At 45.4% G+C, this 19,912-nt stretch overlaps 2 protein-coding genes across 6 annotated transcripts in view; both read right to left on the reverse strand.

Annotated features, from left to right (window-relative positions):
* The window catches only part of TRIM16 (tripartite motif containing 16), a 65,791-nt gene extending 55,789 nt beyond the window's left edge, over positions 1-10,002 (reverse strand). For 4 of the 5 annotated variants that reach the window (XM_086686083.1, XM_086686088.1, XM_086686082.1 and 1 more), the window contains exons 1-2: positions 9,903-10,002; positions 3,023-3,098 (exon numbers count right to left, since the gene is read on the reverse strand). The gene's annotated coding sequence lies outside the window, so the exon portion shown is untranslated. The remainder of the gene's footprint in view (positions 1-3,022; positions 3,099-9,902) is intronic. The other variant, XM_086686087.1, reaches the window with a different exon arrangement.
* LOC112857048 (uncharacterized) lies at positions 3,851-17,073 on the reverse strand. Its single transcript, XM_086686081.1, has 8 exons — positions 15,925-17,073; positions 15,747-15,837; positions 15,494-15,642; positions 13,276-13,305; positions 12,982-13,034; positions 10,293-10,440; positions 9,903-9,998; positions 3,851-7,070 (listed from the first exon to the last, which is right to left on the reverse strand). Exons 5-8 carry the CDS (start codon positions 13,009-13,011, stop codon positions 5,449-5,451), a joined length of 1,896 nt encoding a protein of 631 aa, XP_086542207.1. The 5' UTR covers positions 13,012-13,034; positions 13,276-13,305; positions 15,494-15,642; positions 15,747-15,837; positions 15,925-17,073; the 3' UTR covers positions 3,851-5,448.
* Positions 17,074-19,912: the final 2,839 nt, after the last annotated feature.

Genomic DNA, 19,912 nt, shown 5'->3' on the forward strand with positions numbered 1-19,912 from the left:
GTTCATGCTCTGTCTCTCTCTGTCCCAAAAATAAATAAACGTTGGAAAAAAAAAAATTAAAAAAAAAAAATGTCTGACTCTTGATCTCGGCTCAGGTCATGATCTCAGGGTTCGTGAGTTCGAGCCCTACGTCAGGCTACTCACTGTCCACCGTGTAGAACCTGCCTGGGATTCTCTCTCCCTCTCTCTCTCTGTCCTTCCCCACTCACACTCTTTCTCTCTCAAAAATAAATAAACTTTAAGAAAAAAAAAAAAAAGGAAGGAAGGAAAAAATGAGGGTTATTTTTTAAAGCATTATTCAATACAAACTAGTCTGTAAAGTTTTGTAAAGTTACAGACCAGACCCCACCCATCCCTGAGTGAGGCCCGCCGTGGGCGTGAGGCCCGCCGTGGGCTTAAGGCCAAGCTGGCATTCTTGGTAGACAGATCTTTGGGTTATTGTGCAAACCCAGCATGATTGTGGGGTGCAGGGGCTGTTTGTCTTGGGGGCTGATTGCCTTCAAGAGACAAAACATTGGTAGCCTCAATGCTCATCATCTTAGGTTGATTTCTGTGGCCTAGAAAGGGTCTTTTTGGCTAGGGCCAGCCCACAGTGATCCCTGCAGTCTCTGGAGGCCTGCAGCCCACACAATGGCTAAAATATGGCATGTTATGCCAACTACTCACTTTGAAGTGGGCCAGGCTCCTAACAGGGCCTGGCGATCCAACCTGGCTAATCACTGGGAGGAGGGAAACTGAGGCAGGAGGCAGATACCTGGGTTTGCAGAGGGATAGGTTCAGCCCAGTCCCCAAACACCCCTACCCCAAGCTATCAAGGTGTGCAGCAGGAAGGAGCTACGCTGCCAGGGGGTGGGACACAACCCAGGCTCCCCCTGGGGTGTTGTTCCCTTCCCCTGTGTTGTAAGGATCCCTCCTGCCTGGGAGCTTGTTCTTCAAAGGGTGCTGGACCCAAAGTGGCCACGGTCAAGTGCTCCCACCCCAACGGCCTGTTACAGGGTCTTCCCTTGGAGGAAGGGGAACCATGCCCCACCTCCTTTCCCATCCCTCCATCTCTGCAATGGGGGGACATTTACCTGGGAAGCAACTGTGTGGCTTCCTAGCCAATCAGCAGGTGTAGTGTTTCCTCCCCGCCCCCCTCCTACCCTCCTAGTCCCGGTTTGGTCTCCATGACAACTCCCAAATGTCCCTCAGTACCTGCCCCCCCCTCCCCCCCCCCCCCCCACTGGTGCGGTCAAGTCAATGTCAAAGAGCAGCTACGCCAAAACAGGAAAGGCAGGAGAAAGGTGATTAATTTCTGTCCTTATCACCTAAACAGGTAGGGCTGTCTAAGGGGAAATGGGTTTCACGCCTCCACCTGGTTCATGAACAAGAGATTACAGTGAGAAAGGTTGGGTTTGTCCAGAAACAGGAACAAGACGCCAGTGAACTAAGTGCGTGTGAGCATTCTCAAGAAAAGAAAACCTGAGGACACATTTTAAAAGTGAACAATAATCACTGGCAACTCTTTTTCGGGGTCCACGAGGAAAGCGGGCTAAAGGGATACAAAAAAGAAACATCCTCCCCAAAGAGCAGAGAAGTTGGACAACCTTTACAGCCAACACAGAAAGCAAAGAGCCTTTTGTGAGAGGGAAGGGAACTAAAGCATTAAAAGACACTGCCTGCAACTTGGATCAGCTTTGGAGGAAAGGACTCCCCTAACTCATCTGTGATTTTCAAGCCTTTTCCTCCTCTGTTGGAGACCTTTCCCCTCCTCATGAGCAGGGGATAATGACATAAATCCACACAACACTGGATTAGGAATAATTTCGAAGCATCACAGGAAGCACAGGCCATACTCTTAAAATGACGAGAAATAAAAGGAAAACAAGTCTCAAGGATTTCTGCGTTCTTTTCCTAAGTTCTTGGAACTCATCTCTGGCCTCTTGAATTTACGCCACAGAGATGCCTCTGAATCCCTTCTCATGTGTGGTTATTGCTAGGTCAATCATCAAGTACAAAGGAGGGCTGGGGGCCCGATTCAGAAGGCTCTCTTCAGAAAGAACAATCAGTACTATTTTTTTTTTTTTTTTTTGAAATGCAGGGCTTGAACTCACAATCCTGAGATCAAGACCTGAGCTGAGATCAAGAGCCCAATGCTTAACCAACTAAGCCACCCAGCCCCCTGCCTCTACCCTTAAGAGGCCCCTGACCTTGTCACAGTCATGAGTCGTAAGGACCATGTAGGAGCTGTCAAAAACGTTGGCCTCTCTAAAAACGGCTAGTTAAGTAAATTTGGGCTGTTCTATCCAAGGAAAACCACTCTCTGATTTTCCAGTATGCTATTTAATACCTTATTACACTTACAGCAGTTGCCTAAGCAGGCATCATAACCTGGATTATATTAGAGAGGGCACCTTGGTCCAGAACACTCTCTTTTGGAGCCTGGATAGGAACAAATCCCAGACAAGACTGTCTCATCCAATGAGGCTCCTTTCGGATGGTATCTTTTTTTTTTTAATGTTTATTTATTTCTGAGACAGAGAGAGACAGAGCATGAGTGGGGGAGGGCAGAGAGAGAGGGAGACACAGAATCCGAAGCAGGCTCCAGGCTCTGAGCTGTCGGCACAGAGCCCGACGCGGGGCTCGAACTCACGAACTGTGAGATCACAACCTGAGCCCAAGTCGGACGCTCAACCGACTGAGCCACCCAGGCGCCCCTGGATGGTATTTTAATGTGAAGCGTACTCTCACTCAGAGCATAGCCTCTAAACCAATATAGAAGCTCTCTACTCTTGGCATCTTGTCTTCCCTAAGGCTACCAGGTTGTGTAACACGGAGAAAAGCAAGTTCTGAGATCTGGAGTCCCATCCAGTCACTTAGGCATCCGCATCCTTACCTAGCAAGTAGTTCCATTAAGTTACCACATGCCCTGGTGACTGGCATGCCCAGCAGCCTTCCTCAACTGATCTCAGGGCCACACATACATCCCACACGTGCAAAGAGGCAGCATCGCAAAAGGGTTAAGAGTCTTGAGCCAGACTACCTGAGTTTAAGTCTCAGCTCCACGCCGGTTCTGAGTAGGCCGGTGAATTTCCTTTTCTGAGCCGTGGTTGTCTCATCTAGAAAACAGGGATAAGAGTACCTATCTAAGAACCCTGTTGGGAGAAATGAATGAGTTGATGCATAGAGGTGCCTGAACAGTGCCCGGAGTATAAAAAAATCTTCACAAGTATTAGCTATTACTGCCAGGGAAATCTTCTGAAAGGGGTTTGGTCATTGACTTCTACCTTACCTTATGCTTGTAAAAGGAAAAGAATGGATTTTTTTTTTTTAATTTTTTTGTTTCTTTTTGAGAGAGACAGAATGGGAGTGGGGGTGGGATAGAGAGAGAGGGAGACACAGAATCTGAAGCAGGCTCCAGGCTCCAAGCGGTCAGCACAGAGCCCGACACAGGGCTCGAACTCTCAAACCATGAGATCATGACCTGAGCCAAAATCAAGAGTTGGACGCTTAACTGAGTGAGCCACCCAGGTGCCCCAATATATAAATTTTTAAAACCATGTGGGGACACCTGGGTGGCTCAGTTGGTTGAGCACCCTACTCCTGACTTTGGCTCAGGTCATGATTCCAGGGCTGTGGGATCAAGCCCTGTGTCGGGCTCCGTGCCGAGCATGAAGAGCATGAAGCCTGCTTAAGATTCTGTCCCTCTGCCCTGTTCTTGTGCGCTCATGCTCTAAACTTAAAAATTAAAAAAAAAAAAAAAAGTGTGCAAGTATTTTGTTTAAAGTCAACAATAAAAGACCTAACATGATAGTTACTTTCCTCATGGGGAGAATTGTGTTAAAGCCGGAGAGAAAGCCCAATACGAAGATCGAACTAAAAATAGATTTTATAGGCATATATGAGGGATATAATGAGTGGCACAGGTTTTCAGAAGAGCAGATTATTTTCAACTGTGGTGGTCAGGAACAAGGTGACACTTTAAGTTGGGTCTTAAAGAAGACTAACTTGCAAATTAAAGAGTGATAATGTAACAACTGCCTCTTTTTTTATTTTTTTAATGTTTATTTTTGAGAGAGAGAGACGGAGTGTGAACATGGGAGGGGCAGAGAGAGAGGAGACACAGAATCTGAAGCAGGCTCCAGGCTCTGAGTTGTCGGCACAGAGCCCAACACGGGGCTTGAACTCACAAACCGTGAGATCGTGACCTGAGCCGAAGCCGGACACTTAACCGACTGAGCCACCCAAGCGCCCCACAACTGCCTCTTGATTAAAAAAACAACAACCCTAAAAAATAGTAATGCCTCCTCAGAAAAGGCAGAAAGTCCTGCTTTAATTAACAAAGATCTGGTCCCGCGATCCTCAAATCAAACCTGGAGTCAACATACAATGAGCTCATCACAATGGTGCAATCTATCCAAGCTTCTTGAAGGAGTTTTGAGATATAACATGTATATTCATTTTCCCTTTATTCAACACAAGTAAGTCAACCATGAGTAGTTTTAACCACATAAATTTGTTTTAACAATATAAACTTGTTCTGAACCAGATTATCTACGATGAGGCCTCTGGAGGTAGGGCAAATGTTTCTCCACAATCGAAACCACTGGCTCCAAAGAAAAGCTTTTGAAAGGACCTTGCTACCTAAGGGGTTATTGAACATTATTTTAAGGGCTCGGTTTCTAATAACAGATACTGTTATGGAGTACTCTTTTCCCTCACCTGGAATTTCTGAAAGGTACTAAAAAATTCATGTATTTCAATGATTATTTCCAGATGTCACCATTCCATCAGAGTATTTTGTCTTACAATTTTCGGAAGAAAAAAATCCTTTTTTTTCTCTATCTTCAGTTGTGCTTTTCAGCTCTGAAACTCAAGCCCTGTTGAGCTTGAAGCTGTAACTAACACTATATAAGCACTTTAAGTAGAAGGCTAGGAAAGTCAGTGAGAAGGGAGAGTTCAAAGGAGCCCTTTTAGTGAGGACAGTGTTGCTAGGGGTAGGAATAATTGTATAGTAAGGCAAAGATTCATAGAAAGGTCGCTGAATATACGATCCACCATGAGTCGACTGAACTTGGACACGGCAGTATCCCGGTCAGTACAAGGAGGAGCGATGGGCTCAATTCTGAACTAGAACTCCTTTGCGTGTTGCAACAGCCTATCCCTGGGGCCAGGGGAAAAAAAAAAAATCACCTCCTGGTGACATTAGTCATTTTCAGGTACAGATGAAAATACACGCATACACGCACACACAGAAAGTCTGATGGTTGGAGTCTCTTGGGCTACTCCAGGTTTCAGATCAGCGTTTCTTCCTGTGGATTTGTGGTATTCCGGCAGCTAATTCTTTGCAGGAGGAAATGGGAGCATTTTCAGCATTTGGGAAAAAAAAAAAAAAGGATCACAATTATAATAACCCATGAGAGTATGATTCTTTGGTAGTTAACAAAGGGAAGAGTCTGGATGACACATTCAGAGTGATTCTCCACTATGAAGTCTTTGATGCCTAATGAGGGCTGAACTACACCTGAAAGCTCTCCCACATTCATTACACTCACAGGGTTTCTCTCCAGTGTGAATCCTCTGATGTTGAGTAAGATGGGCACTTCTGCTGAAGGCTTTCCCACACTCAGGACAATCAAACGGTTTCTCTCCAGTATGAATCTTCTGATGCTGAGTAAGAGACGAACTCTGGCTGAATGCTTTCCCACAATCTTTACAGGTGTAAGGTTTCTCTCCTGTGTGGATTTTTGTATGTTTTATGAGAGTTGAGCTCTGACTGAAAGCTTTACCACATTCCCTACATGTGTAGGGTTTTTCTCCAGTATGAGTTCTCTGATGGCGAATAAGGGCCAATCGATCACTAAAGGCTTTCCCACAGACATTACAGGTGTAAGGTTTCTCTCCAGTGTGAGTTCTCTGATGTTGATAGAGGTGTGAGCTCTGACTAAAGACCTTGCCACATTCACTACATTCGTAGGGTTTCTCTCCAGTGTGAATAAACTGATGGACAATAAGGGACGAGTTGTGGCTAAAGGCTTTCCCACATTTACTGCATTCATAGGGCTTCTCTCCAGTATGAATAAACTGATGTTCAATACGGGATGAATTGTGACTGAAGGCTTTACCACATTCGTTACATTCAAAAGGTTTCTCTCCAGTATGAATTCGCTGATGTTGAATAAAGTGCGTTATCTTAATAAAAGCCTTCCCACATTCATTACATTCATGGGGCTTCTCTCCAGTATGGATTCTCTGATGTTGAATAAGAGAGGCACTATGATTAAAGGCTCTCCCACATTCATTGCATTCATATGGTTTCTCTCCAGTATGAATTCTCTGATGTACTGTAAGGGCTGAATAATTACCAAAAGCTTTTCTACATTCACTACATTCATAAGGTTTCTCTCTATATTGGGTTCTCTGATGCTGAATAAAAGGTGCATTCTGAATTAAGGCTCTTTCATGCGCATTATATTCCTTCCCACCATGAACACTCTGACGATGTTTGGTAAGGTACGAGTCCCAGATATAGCCTTTCCTATCTTCATAAGACTTCTCTCCAATATTGGTTTTCTCATGTTCAGTGTGGTGTATGCCATGGCCAAAGGTCTTCCCATACTGATTACATTCCAAATTTTTTTCTCCACTATGAGCTATACAATGTTGCACATATACTGAGCGATCACTGAGTAGTTTACTACATTCATTACACTGAAGAGCTTTCTCATTTGTGCTATCTTTCTGATGTCTTGCTAATTTTGAATTCTGTTTAAAGATCTTTCCCTGAGCATCACATATATATGGTCTCTCTTCTTTAGGATGTCTTGATTGTGTAACAAAGTCTGACTTTGGACTAACACGTCTGCCAGATTCGATACATTTGGGGTTACTCTCAGCTACAGAAGTTCTTTTCTTGAAGATAACCATTGCTTCTTTCCAGAGTCTATCTTGAGCATCCTCTTTGAACTCTGTATATCCCCAGGCTTCTTTCAAACTTGCATCAGCCTCTGTGTTTTTCTCCATACTTATCCCCTGGTATGATTCTTCTTCAGAAAATACATTCTTTGGGCTTAATTTTCTGGTCTCCAAATCTGCAGGGGAAAAGTAAACATGTTCCCTGTACTAGAAGAAGGAAATGGCTACAGCAGGAATGAGGTAATAATTGCATAAATACTATTGGTCACGAATATAAGTCTAGTAGTCAAAAAATAATTTACGGTGGGCACTTGGGTGGCTCAGTCGGTTAAGCATCCGACTTCAGCTCAGGCCGTGATCTCAAGGTTGGTGAGTTCAAGCCAAGCCCCGTGTCGGACTCTGTGCTGACAGTTCAGAGCCTGGAGCCTGATCCAGATTCTATGTCTCCCTCTCTCTCTGCCCTGCCCCCACTCACGCTGTCTCCCTCTCTCTCTCAAAACTAAACATTTTTTTTAATTTATAAAATTATGAATTTTATTTATAAATAAATAGATAAATAAAATAATTTATTGAATACCTATTATGGGCTAGGACTCAGTGATGAACAAAGACATAGTACCAGCTCTTTTGAGATTTGTAGTCTATTGGGGAAGATAGGTATTAATCAAATAATTTCAAGAATGATGACGCCGTAAAATAATGTGTTCTGGAGATTTCAACTGTGAGGTGATCAGTGTAGGAATGATACCTGCCCCTAGCCTCTGAACTGCTAGAATCTTCCCTTGCTTTTGCTACTATCACCACCAGCAGTCCCCAAGCCCCTCATCTGGAGTTCACTACAGCTAGGGTCATTCTTCAGTGCTACATCTTCTGTTCCCACTGGTCTAGTTCCACAGTAACCCTCTTTGATGATGTCTGAGCTTGCTATCAGATTCAGTAAGATCATTTCCCATATTGTCCTTTGCTACCATGAATGTTACCATTTGCCAGAGATCTCCTTTAGTTCCCACTTTTTTTCCTTCTCTCTGGGCCTCCAAAAATACACACACACAATCAAAGACAAAGAGAGTCAAAGCTCAGGAGAACGCAGAAATTTTAGGAGGATCAGGCATCAGGCTTACGACTGCTACTAGTTCAGCTTCCTTATAAACTACACATGACATACATTTTCATTGTAAAATTGGGACTTCGTAGTTGGGGATCTTGTTAAGTACTTGTTCTACCTTACTAAGGGTCGAACAGAGCATACGTTTTGCAAGCTGGACCATTTTCAAAGTAATCCTGTATGTGGCTTATATAATGTAGGAAAATGAAACTTAAAAGAAAGCAATGGAAGTTAAGCAGGGGACAAGAACAGTAGCAGGGGGACTAATCCACTATCAGATTAGCCGAAAAGAAGGAATGACCTATTAAGTCCAATGGACACTCTTCAGGTCTTCTTCTATTGATCTCATAACGCTATGAGCACCTCCTCTCCTTGAAATGTTCTTTTCTGTTGGCTTCAGTGACAAAGTCTGACCTGGTTTCCTCCTACTCTGGCCACCCTGTCTTAGTATCCTTTTTAGATTTTCTTTCCTTCATTTACATTGATAAAATTTGTATGGCATATCTTTACTGCCATCACCCATTATTAAAAATTATTACCATTTTATTATTTTGATACCATCTTCCTCTTGTGTTTATTTTTGAAAAATTACACAAGTGATATAGATATATACATAGACAGATAGCAGATACTTAAATGTGTATGTTCATTGGGCTTCTAGGTTCTCTTTCAACTTTTCATGCTCTCTTTCTCTATTTTCATATTTCATCCACTCCCGCGACCTAAATTACCATCTATTATTCTCAGATGGTTCTCAAATCTGTACAACCAGTTATGATCTCTTTCCTTCACCAAAATCCATTTGACATCTCTTTCTTATATTTATCTACTTTCCAGACACTCCTATTTAGGCCAGAGTTTCTCAACTGCAGCACTACCGGCATTTTGGCAAGACAAGTCTTTGTGTGAGAGGTTGTCTTGTGCATTATAGGATATTTAGAAGCATCTTTGGCCTCTACTCACTAGATGCCCATAGCACTCTCCCAGTCTTCAGACATGTCACCTGGGGGCAAAACTGCCAGTCTTTCAGAACTACTGGTGTAGACCTACCATTGACTCTTCAAACAACTCAAAATAAACAGAACTTATCTTCCACGCCCATCCCCAAACTTGCCATTTCTCATGCGTTTTCCATCTCAGGGAAAAGAACTTCCATCCACCTACATCACTAAGCCAGAAACCTGGAAATCATCTTTGTCTGTGTCTCCCTCACCTCCCACATATACTCAGCAAATTCTATCAATTTTACAACCTTAAAATTGGATGTAAGATCACATTCCTTAGGGGCGCCTGGGTGGCGCAGTCGGTTAAGCGTCCGACTTCAGCCAGGTCACGATCTCACGGTCCGTGAGTTCGAGCCCCGCGTCGGGCTCTGGGCTGATGGCTCGGAGCCTGGAGCCTGTTTCCGATTCTGTGTCTCCCTCTCTCTCTGCCCCTCCCCCGTTCATGCTCTGTCTCTCTCTGTCCCAAAAATAAATAAAAACGTTGAAAAAAAAAAAATTAAAAAAAAAAAAAAGAAGAAGATCACATTCCTTAAACTTACATTCAAACTCCTTCATACCCTTCATACTTTTTAGGGAGGACAAAAACCAGGTGCAATGAAAACAAAGTAAATGAAGGAGAGACTCCAGCAACTAGACAGGAAAAGGGAATGACCTCATACAATGCCTGGAGTGAGGCACAACAGTGATCTCTGCATCGAGTGTCAGGGCTATAACTTTAAGGAGGAAGTACATCATTCTTTGAGTCTGGGAAGAAGTAGAGTTAGGCTAACAAGACTCTGATCATGTCCAAATGAAGATGAGACTTGAGGAGGCCTCAACATTTTCTATAGGCCGGAGAATTTGGGGAAGAACCCCTAACTCATATTTCAAATGATGCTGTCTGCCTTGTTTCCACTTACGTGTGCAGCTGCCTCTTAGTACCTCTCCCTCGTGCATCCACGGATTTACTGCTTGTTCCAACTGGGAGATGATATCAGGTTTAGAAAATGGAAATCCTACTCAAGGAAAAGAAACGGAATGTGATGATCGGTTTCAGAGACCGAGGACCACCCCATTTTCAACGCTACTCTTGCACTTCTAAGGGCAGAAAACAAAATAACTAATTGCCAAAAGCAATTAAATATTTTCAACCAAAGTGGGGTGAGAAACAGTTTAAGGATCCGCTCTGGAAACTGGAGGGAAAAGTTAACCAAAGCCTCCTTTGTGATCTTCCCCTAACAGGAGCAAGGGAATCTTTAGAAAGCAAGGGCATCCCAAAAGGCCTACCTGAGGTGAGGACCCAAACTTACCCAAGGAGACCAGGTTCCTGTAGTTCTCCAGCATTACATCCCTGTACAAGACTCTCTGCACAGGGTCTAGTTCTCTCCATTCTTCCTCAGTGAAGTTCACAGCCACATCCTTGAATGACACAAAGTCTTGAAACACCGGCAAGTGGTTCTGAAGGGATGGATGAATAAGGCAGAATTAGGGGAGACTGAGGGAAATGGAGAGGAAATGGATCCAACCATGTTCACAGTGTCAAAAGCATACTGACTTGTAGGTTGCGGAGTCTTAAAATGTATATACCCTTTTGACATGCCAATCGTATAACTAGAAATCAATTATAGGGGCGCCTGGGTGGCTCAGTCGGTTGGGCGTCCGACTTCGGCTCAGGGCATGATCTCACAGCTTGTGGGTTCGAGCCCCACATCGGGCTCTGTGCTGACAGCTCGGAGCCTGCCTCAGATTCTGTGTCTTCCTCTCTCTCTGCCCCTAACCCACTCGCATTCTGTCTCTGTCTCTCTCAAAAACAAATAAACATAAAGAAAAAAAGAAATCTATTATAATAAAATGGTCAGAGACATGACAAAAGGGTTATAAACAGATTCTTATCTATTTATAACTTACGATAGCACAATAGTTCTAAATAACCTAAATGTCTGAGGAGAGTGGCAGAAACTGCTAACTACACTTCCCCTCCTCACCTTTCTAGGTAGACAAACGTTCCCAATCTCCTTTGCAGTTAGATGGGGCCATGTGACTGAGTTCAAGACAAGAGAACGCACCACATGCAGGCCTGACTCATACATTCCTCCATGCTGTTCTCCCCTTCTGGCTGGCTAGTATGGTGATGAACCCAAAAGTGAATTTGGGAGCCATGTGGTAGAGATATCAGAGCTTCAGACAGCTCAAGGCCCTGAATGGCCACACTATCAACCCACTGACCCAGTCATGGTTGATGAAAGAAACTGATGAAAGAAACAAGAACAAGAAAGAAACTTCTATCTTACCGCAGCCCTTATACATTTGGGGTCTATTGGTGACACCAGTTACAAGTTAGCCAATCCTAATTAATTCAGAAACTAGCACCTTGAAGCGGAAGGTATCATAACAAAAACCTCAAATATACCGGGGCATTGGCTGACATTAAGGCAGCGAGTTTGAAAGAAATGGGTATTTAAGGCTGGAATGATGTAGACTCTTGACACACACTGGCAAAGTAATTAAGAGCCATGAAAGCAACACCAAAAGTTCACTGAGCCTGTAGCTCTGGGGGAAGAAGTAGGAAAGAGCCAGAATGCTAGTTTGTGCAGGAGGCTTCTGGATGTATTGGGCAAAGAAAACAAAGACTTGCGCTCTGGAAGGAATTTACTGACTTTCAAGCTAAAATAAAATGGAGTCCCAAAATTGGGGGCTTCACATGGTTGGAAAAGCAAACTGTTTCTACACCTCATACAAGAGGAAGTAAATCTCAGAAATGCTTTGAGCGACAAAGGCCCATTAAAACTTCTCAGCTAAACAAAGTAACTTAACCCAATAAAAAAGATTGAGTTAAGGATAGGGTGTTCCCATTCAAGCCTATTGTTCAGCAAGCCTTAAGGTTATCTTCATTAAGAAAGAGACACAGTAGGGGCACTTGGGTGGCTCAGCTGGTTAAGGGTCTGACTTCGGCTCAGGTCATGAGGTCATGAGTTCATGATCTCCCGGCCCATGACTTCAAGCCCTGTGTCGGGCTCTGTGCTGACAGCTCAGAGTCTGGAGCCTGCTTTGGATTCTGTGTCTCCCTCTCTCTATATATATTTCTTTCTTTCTTTCTTTCTTTCTTTCTTTCTTTCTTTCTTTCTCTCTCTCTCTCTCTCTCCCCCCCTCCCCTGCTCATCCTCTGTCTCTCAAAAATAAATAAAAACATTAAAAAAAATTTTTTTTTAAAAAGAGACACAGTAAGCAAGAAACAGAAGTATACCAAGCTTGAGAATTAAATCTAGGAAAGAACTTTGGGTGTGATTATTTGTACATGGCAAACAGATCAGAAGCTTCTTAAGTTCTTTAAGTTTTTGTATCCATGATTTCAACGGACTTCCTTTCTTCCTGTCTCAGAGGAAGCAGTACGTCTCCTCAGTTCTAAGCTGCTTATGTCACTGACTTCCCAAATATTTCTTCTCAAAAATCTACTCATCCTTCAGGCCCCATTTCAAATCTCACTGCTTCTATTAGCCGGGGGTTCCTTAAAAGGGCTTAAAAGTGCCGACTGAATGAATAAAGCCTTCCCCAATCTCTCGTAGCCAGACACACTTGCTCACTCTCCTCTGAAATCATACATTTTCCCTAAAGCACTTGGAGGAGGCTCTCCATAAATTTACTGATCTGTGCCACACAGATTTGTGTTCATGTCTTTTTACCCCACAGAGAACATTCGAAGCAGGTGGATACCATAGATATTTCATGGGTCTTTGCTGATCTAAGCCAAATGCCTCAAGGGGACAAAAGGAGGCCTGACTCTCACCCAACCGTGCTCCCAGACCTCTCCCTCCCCATGCCCTCTATTGCCAACTGATGGGAGAGACCACGTCGTTGGCGGTCCATCCCACCCTCTTGATTCTATCTTTTAAAACTACTGATGCGGACAGGGCTGACGAGCTTCATGTGAAGAGAGAGAAACTTATTTGCTTCAGGAATTAAAATGAAGTTTCAGGGAGGACAGGAAAACCCCCGACTCACCTGAGACGTTGCTGCCCCAACAGCAGCCATATTCTCCTCAAGAGACCTCTTTTAGAAAAGGGCAGAGGGGCGCCTGGGTGGCGCAGTCGGTTAAGCGTCCGACTTCAGCCAGGTCACGATCTCGCGGTCCGGGAGTTCGAGCCCCGCGTCAGGCTCTGGGCGGATGGCTCGGAGCCTGGAGCCTGTTTCCGATTCTGTGTCTCCCTCTCTCTCTGCCCCTCCCCTGTTCATGCTCTGTCTCTCTCTGTCCCAAAAATAAATAAACGTTGAAAAAAAATTAAAAAAAAAAAAAAAAGAAAAGGGCAGAGTCCCAAGATGGCAGAACTGGAAGGAAAGTATGAAAAAGTAATACAGTTTATTTTTTTAACTTTACTCATTTATTTTGAGGGCGGGGGGGGCGGGTAGAGAGAGAGAGAGAATCCCAATCCCAAGCAGGCTCCGCACTGACAGTGAAGAGCCGGACAAGGGACTCGAACCCACGGACCAGGAGATCATGACCTGGGCCGAAACCAAGAGTCAGACGCTTAATGGACTGAGCCACCCAGGTGCCCCAGGATCCCGTTTATTAATATGTATCTCAGACCTGTTATTTTGGAAATAGCCTCTTCTGACAAAAAGTACCTCTGACCTTGGCCTGTCACATGGTTTGAAGGATTCCCGCAGACATCCACATTATGAGGCTTCCCAGATAACCTTAGAGAGTAGACTGAATGTGAACTTAGGGAACGGTATGATCATTAACTGGGTTCAGGACATACCTGAGCCTGTTCCCTGAGAATGAGGATCCCTGTGACACACACCACAAAAAGCACACACTGTTAGGCTTGGCAGGAAGCTAGTTTACAGATCTCCTGCCTCCTGTATTCATAAACAGAGAAACTTTCCAACTTCACAGAACAAGAAAAAGGGGCCACAGAGGAAAAGGGCAACGGTACCCAACCTGGCGGTCAAGGGCACCGGAAGCATCAGCTACTAGATCGTGAGTGTTCCAGGCCCCCACCAAGTCTATAGCCATCCGAGGTTCGTTCCATCGCACAGGTGACCCACTGACTCGTCGTCCGTCATCTCAGCCTCCCCTGCATCCCAAGCACTCAACATAGTATACCAGACGGCAACAGGCCCCAAGTGTTGGGAACGAATCAAGGATCCCCTAACTTCTTTGTCGGACCCCATGCCCATCAAGCACCCTCCTGGTCGCGATTGCCTTCCCCATTTTGATTTTTTGCCTACTGGAAGAAAACCAATAATATTAACTTTGAGCACTTCTTTGAGCTTGTCTCTGGATGGGACAGTTACACACCTATTTATATTACTCCATATATAATTCGGTTGTCCTAATACTCTACAGTTTATTATTCAACTCTCACCCTCCACCATCACCAAAAAGGAATACGTAAAGCCCCTTGTGGATTTGTTTGGGGAAGAAATAGGAATTTCAAGCCCTTATCAAAAACAGTTTAGGGGCGCCTGGGTGGCGCAGTCGGTTAAGCGTCCGACTTCATACAGGTCACGATCTCACGGTCCGTGAGTTCGAGCCCCGCGTCAGGCCCTGGGCTGATGGCTCAGAGCCTGGAGCCTGTTTCCGATTCTGTGTCTCCCTCTCTCTCTGCCCCTTCCCCGTTCATGCTCTGTCTCTCTCTGTCCCAAAAATAAAAAAACGTTGGGAAAAAAAAAAAAAAAGTTTAGAGTTTCATGATTTAAAAAAAAAAAAAGTATGCCCGCCCCTAAATGTTTTCTCACTAGAACACTGCCTCTGGAGGCCGCCTGCCAGCTTTAAATCCTGGGCTCTGCACGGCTACAGGCAGGTTTCTTCTGTGCTTCAGTTTCCTCATGTGAGAAATGGGAATAATAATAGTATCCGCTGCGAAGCATTGTGCATTAATGTATATAAAGGGTTCAAATCAGTAAGCATTCAGTAAAGGTCATTTGTCAGTTAATTCTTATTACTCTTTTCTGCATATCACCACTAACCAAAATTTTATGGGATTTTCTTTCTAGCCTTTGTTTTATGAAAACAGAAGGCATAAGCAATGTATTTGGTCATACCCCAAACCCCGACTTCCCCACAAGATGCCTGTCCCCTCCCTGTGCTGAACGCTGAAAGATAAGGTAGAGACAGGAACCGGTAAGTTTCAGGGCCTTGAGGGGCACCTGGGTGGCTCCAGGGGGTTAGGCGTCCGACTTCGGCTCAGGTCGTGATCCCACAGTTCGTGAATTCAAGCCCCACGTCGGGTTCTGTGCTGACAGCTCGGAGCCTGGGGTCTGCTCTGGATTCTGTGTCTCCCTCTCTCTGCCCCTCCCTCGCTTGCACTCTTCTCTCTATTTCTCAAAAATAAATAAACATTTAAAAAAAAAAGTTTCAGGGCCTTGAGAAACCAGAGGGGGTTGCAGGCAGGATGTCTGAGAAAACCAGACCACAGATAGACCGCGGAATCCCCTTCTAACCTGGGCCATCCCTTTGTATCTCCCTCCTTAAGAGAGAATACTTCAGAGAGTCTGAAAGGAGTCCTACCAGAGCGGGCAATGGGCCCTGCAGACACAAGCACCTGAGCTCCCCCAAGTGCTAGAATGCCAAATCAATTCATCAGCCTCTCCCTGCCCATTTCCTTCTCTCCATCCAAGGAGTCTGGCACGCCCCCTTGTCCTCCTTTGGAGAGGCATCTAGTATAACAGAAAGAGGATGGAGGGTGAGAGGTCTTACCCTTTGGAGCTTCAGGTAAAAAGGGAATGATGTTAGTAAAATTACTACTACTCACGGCACTCACCATGGACCCGACGCTTTCCATAAATCACTTGTTACAAATGGGGAAGTTGATGACGCGTGTCAGACCTGCCCACACACATTTTACAAGGCTACTGTAAAGACAAACCAAAATGAGGTTATGTGTGCACACTGAAGGTGCCCAGCTAACAGCAGAAGCCTGTCTCCCTTGTAGATCTTACCTCTGTTCTGGGGTTTGCGGATCTGCTGCTCCAGAACCACAGCCTCCACACCACCATCTCCGTAGAGTGACCTCACCCAAATCCTCCATGCGTCCTCCTGGGGATTTACCAACATTCTCCCAGAAACTCTGGCAAGAGATTCTGGACTGAATTCTTCTTTTTCATGCTCTGAGACCCCCCTCGTCACAGTAATCAGGGAGTCTGAAGCAGTCTATTTTGAGCGAAGACTAAAGCCAAGAAGTTCAGCCGTCACTCAGGCTTCAGGAAGCCCTATTCACAGGGGAGTCTCAATGTAACTTTTACCCCAGGGCCCTGCAGAGACAGACACCCAGGAACATAGATCATCACAGACAAGTGAAGATACCGTTACCAACATGCCTTTAGGACACACAAGTGCAGGCCATGATGGCAAGCGGCCCACCGGGAGTGAAGGCACCCGGGTTCTCATTTCTACTATGTACCAGCTGGCTCGGTGATCCAGAGCAAGTAACTTTTCCTCCCTGGGTTTCTGTTTCTTTTTATGTACAAGTGGGAAGGGGGATACCGACTATTAATAATGGCTACTACTGATCCAGCCCTTACTTAGTGCCTGGCGCTGTCTCAACTGTCCCATATCAAATTTCCATCTAACCTTCACAATCACACTTAAAAGGTAGGAACAGTAAACTTCACTTGACAGATACGACACAGGGGATGCAACGTTCGGTATGCTTACGGCTCCATCAGTATGCAATAACCGCTTTCTCGAGCTGTAGACACACAGATCCCTTACATCCACAGCGTCTCACGTCAACATTGAGTCTACGCAATGGTTCCACCACGCCGTGGGTTGCAAAGGCACAAGGGCAGGCGCGCGTTGGTCTCCGACCTGGGAGCACGGAGAGCCTTGGGCCCTACCTGCCTCGCCTTCCATCCAGCCAAGCGCTTCAGGCTATGCGGGCGCGCAGCCCGTTTCCCAACAAAGGACCTGAGGTATCCCAGACGTTAAGCACACGTACACACCACCGTCACGTACACACAAAAGCCAGAGCAGAGGGGCAGGGTCGAGGTGGCCGAGCCCAGACAGACGGCACCCCGACTCCAGAAGAAGGGATTATGGTCAGGTCAGCAGGCCCTGGGAGAACCCCAGTGGGACGCGGTGAGACCCCCCCCCCCCACGCCTGACAATCCACTGCTGGACACCCCTCCCCCCCCCCCGGTCCAGCGTCTGCTCCTCCCGGGTCCAGACACCGAGCAGGTCACTTTAAGGGAGCACCGCTAGGACAGAGTCGCCGCGAGCAAAGCCCGTGCAAACAAAGGAGCCGGAAGCGGAAGTGTGCGCGGAGGCTTCTGGGAAATGTAGTCCCTCCCTGCCCCGCGCGGGGACGCCCTGCCTCGGCCGTGGCCTCCCCGGCTCCCGCGTGTTCTGCGCTCACAGACAAGCCGTCGCACTGCCCTAAGAAGAGAGGTTAACGTTGGCGGCCCCGGGAAAAGTGGACAGGAACCATTGGGGGCGTCTACTAAGCCATCTATGACTGTCGAGAGTATTTGGGGGCGGGTTGGGGTGCATCCAAAGAGCAGAGGTCTCGTCCGGTGGGGTGGTCCCTTTGGTCACTTGTCATAGAATGAGTGGAGCTGCAGCCCTGCTTCAGAAAACCCGACACAGCAGTCCCACGCGTGCGGTTCCGCGTCATTACCGGAATCCGGGCGGATACCCTGTGCTCTCACATTCTGTGGCCAGATCTTCGGTGGTTCCGACGCTCCCACATCCTCAGCCCCGAGCACGTGGTCGTTTGACGGCCTTTGGGGTTCCTGTCACCCAAGTGTAGTATTCTGATACGTGGAGAAGTGGGACGCTCCCCGGGCGAGGAACAAATCTAACGTGCAAGGCTGTTCTTAGCACCATGACGTTTACATGTCCCTGTCCAGAGATGTGCAGCATTGTCCCCGTTAGTTCCTGTTTGCTAGCCACTTTCATAGGCATGACAGTCCTCTGGATCCCTTGGTTGATTGATTTGATATGTATACGGATTCAGTTAATTTAGTTTCTTGGGGGTAAATTTTTTTTTAATTTTTTTTTTATTTATATATGAAATTTATTGTCAAATTGGTTTCCATACAACACCCAGTGCTCATCCCAAAAGGTGCCCTCCTCAATACCCATCACCCACCCTCTCCTCCCTCCCACCCCCCATCAACCCTTAGTTTGTTCTCAGTCCTCAACAGTGTCTTATGCTTTGGCTCTCTCCCACTCTAACCTCTTTTTTTTTTTTTTTTTCTTTTTTTTCCTTTTTTTTCTTTTTTTTTTCTTTTTTTTCTTTTCTTTTTTTTTCTTTTTTTTCCTTTTTTTTCTTTTTTTTTCTTTTTTTTCTTTTCTTTTTTTTCTTTTTTTTTTCTTTTTTTTTCTTTTTTTCTTTTTTTTCTTTTTTTTTTTTTTCTTTTTTTTTCCTTCCCCTCTCTTGGGGGTAAATTCTACAGCCAACCTCTCCATGATAGGCCCATCAGAATGTGCTTCTACTCGGTTCTACTGGGACAAGACTGAAGCTGGTTGAGCTGTTGGTGTCTTCGTTGTCACTTCCAGAAGCAGAAGGTGCTGAGAAGGTGAATACTCCAACTTCTAGAACAAACCCGCAGGCTTACCACGGCCTTTACCACCCACCCCGCTTCCATAGAGGAGGAGAATCTCTATGCAAATACAGCCTATTCGGTCTTCATAGCTATGCCCTGGATCCTGTCTTTCTAAGCTCTTTTCTACCCAGAATACAGTGGGAATCCACAAAAATCCTACTGTAAAAAAAGCAAACCATGACATACTTGTGCTGGGATTTCAGAAGAAATGCTGAGGCCTCTGTTATTTTGGGGGAGGGGTGTTTTTTTAATGTTGGTTTACTTTGAGAGAAAGACAGGGAGAGAGCAGGGGAGGGGCAGAGAGAGAGAGAGAAAGAGAGAATCCCAAGCAGGCTTAGCACTGTCAGCACAGAGCCGGACGTGGGGCTCAAACCCATGAACCGTGAGATCATGACCTGTGCCAAAACCAAGAGTCAGATGCTTTACCAACTGAGCTACCCAGGCACCCCTACAATTTGGGATTCAGTAGGGAGATCCCACAGAACATTCTACCAGCTGGACTCTCCCATCCCCACACTATCTCCACCCCCAAATCCCAAAGCCCCCGGTTGTCTAATGGTCCGTTTTAAACGTGTGAGCTGATGGATGCAACAAGAATGGAAAATTGTTGAAAATTGTTGGCAGTGGATGACAGATAAATGAGGGCTTATTAAGCTATTGCCTCAACTTTCGTGTGTTTGAAATTTCCATAAATTTTAACAGTATAAATTAAGTTAAAAAATAAAGCAGGTTTGATCATATCTCTCCTATACTCAGAGAATTTTTAGTTGGCTTCCCATTGCAGAATAAAATCCAAAGTTCATACTGCTAAGGGTTCTTGTAATCAGTTTAGTGCCACACCACCAGCATTTTTAGAGAGTGATATAGAACACAAAAGAAGAAAAACACTAGAGTGCATTACATGTAGTAAGAATATGTCTTGTTCGATGCAGTGTTCTGTGTATGTGCGTATTTGATTATGATGGGGTGTGTGTGTGTGTGTGTGTGTGTGTATGTTCTGTGGGTCATATCAATAAAGTTTCAAATTATTGCTGTAGTGATCCAATCTCCAACCTCAAAGCTTGCGTGGGGGAGGGGCAGAGAGAGAGAATCCCAAGTAGGCTCCCTGCCACCAGCACAGAGCCCGACTCAGGGCTGGAACTCACAAACTTTGAGCTCATGACCTGAGCTGAAATCAAGTCGGTCGCTCAACCAACTGAGCCACCCAGGTGCCCCTGCTCCCGCCTTTATACTTTCGTAATGATACTTATCTCTATTTGACATACATTTATGGTTATCTGTTTACTACCTTCCTCTCTCCTCTCCAAAGGGAAGCTCCTCTGTTTTGACCAATGTTGTATCTGAAGTAGACACTTAAGAAATATCTGTATTGTCCTGGGCA

The sequence above is a fragment of the Puma concolor genome, chromosome E1 (assembly GCF_028749965.1).
Source record: "Puma concolor isolate L17-30 chromosome E1, mPumCon1.1.hap2, whole genome shotgun sequence".
In the NCBI taxonomy this organism is placed as follows: Eukaryota; Metazoa; Chordata; class Mammalia; order Carnivora; family Felidae; genus Puma; species Puma concolor.

Bases quoted from the DNA above. Each gene is read 5' to 3' on its own strand.
- LOC112857048 (XM_086686081.1), bottom strand. From the start codon at position 13,011: ATGGCTGCTGTTGGGGCAGCAACGTCTCAG. The intron at 10,441-12,981 runs GTGAGTCGGGGG...CCATCCCTTCAG, and splicing joins TTGGGGCAGCAACGTCTCAG to AACCACTTGCCGGTGTTTCA. The intron at 7,071-9,902 runs GTAAGTGGAAAC...TTTCCCCTGCAG, and splicing joins ACTAAGAGGCAGCTGCACAC to ATTTGGAGACCAGAAAATTA.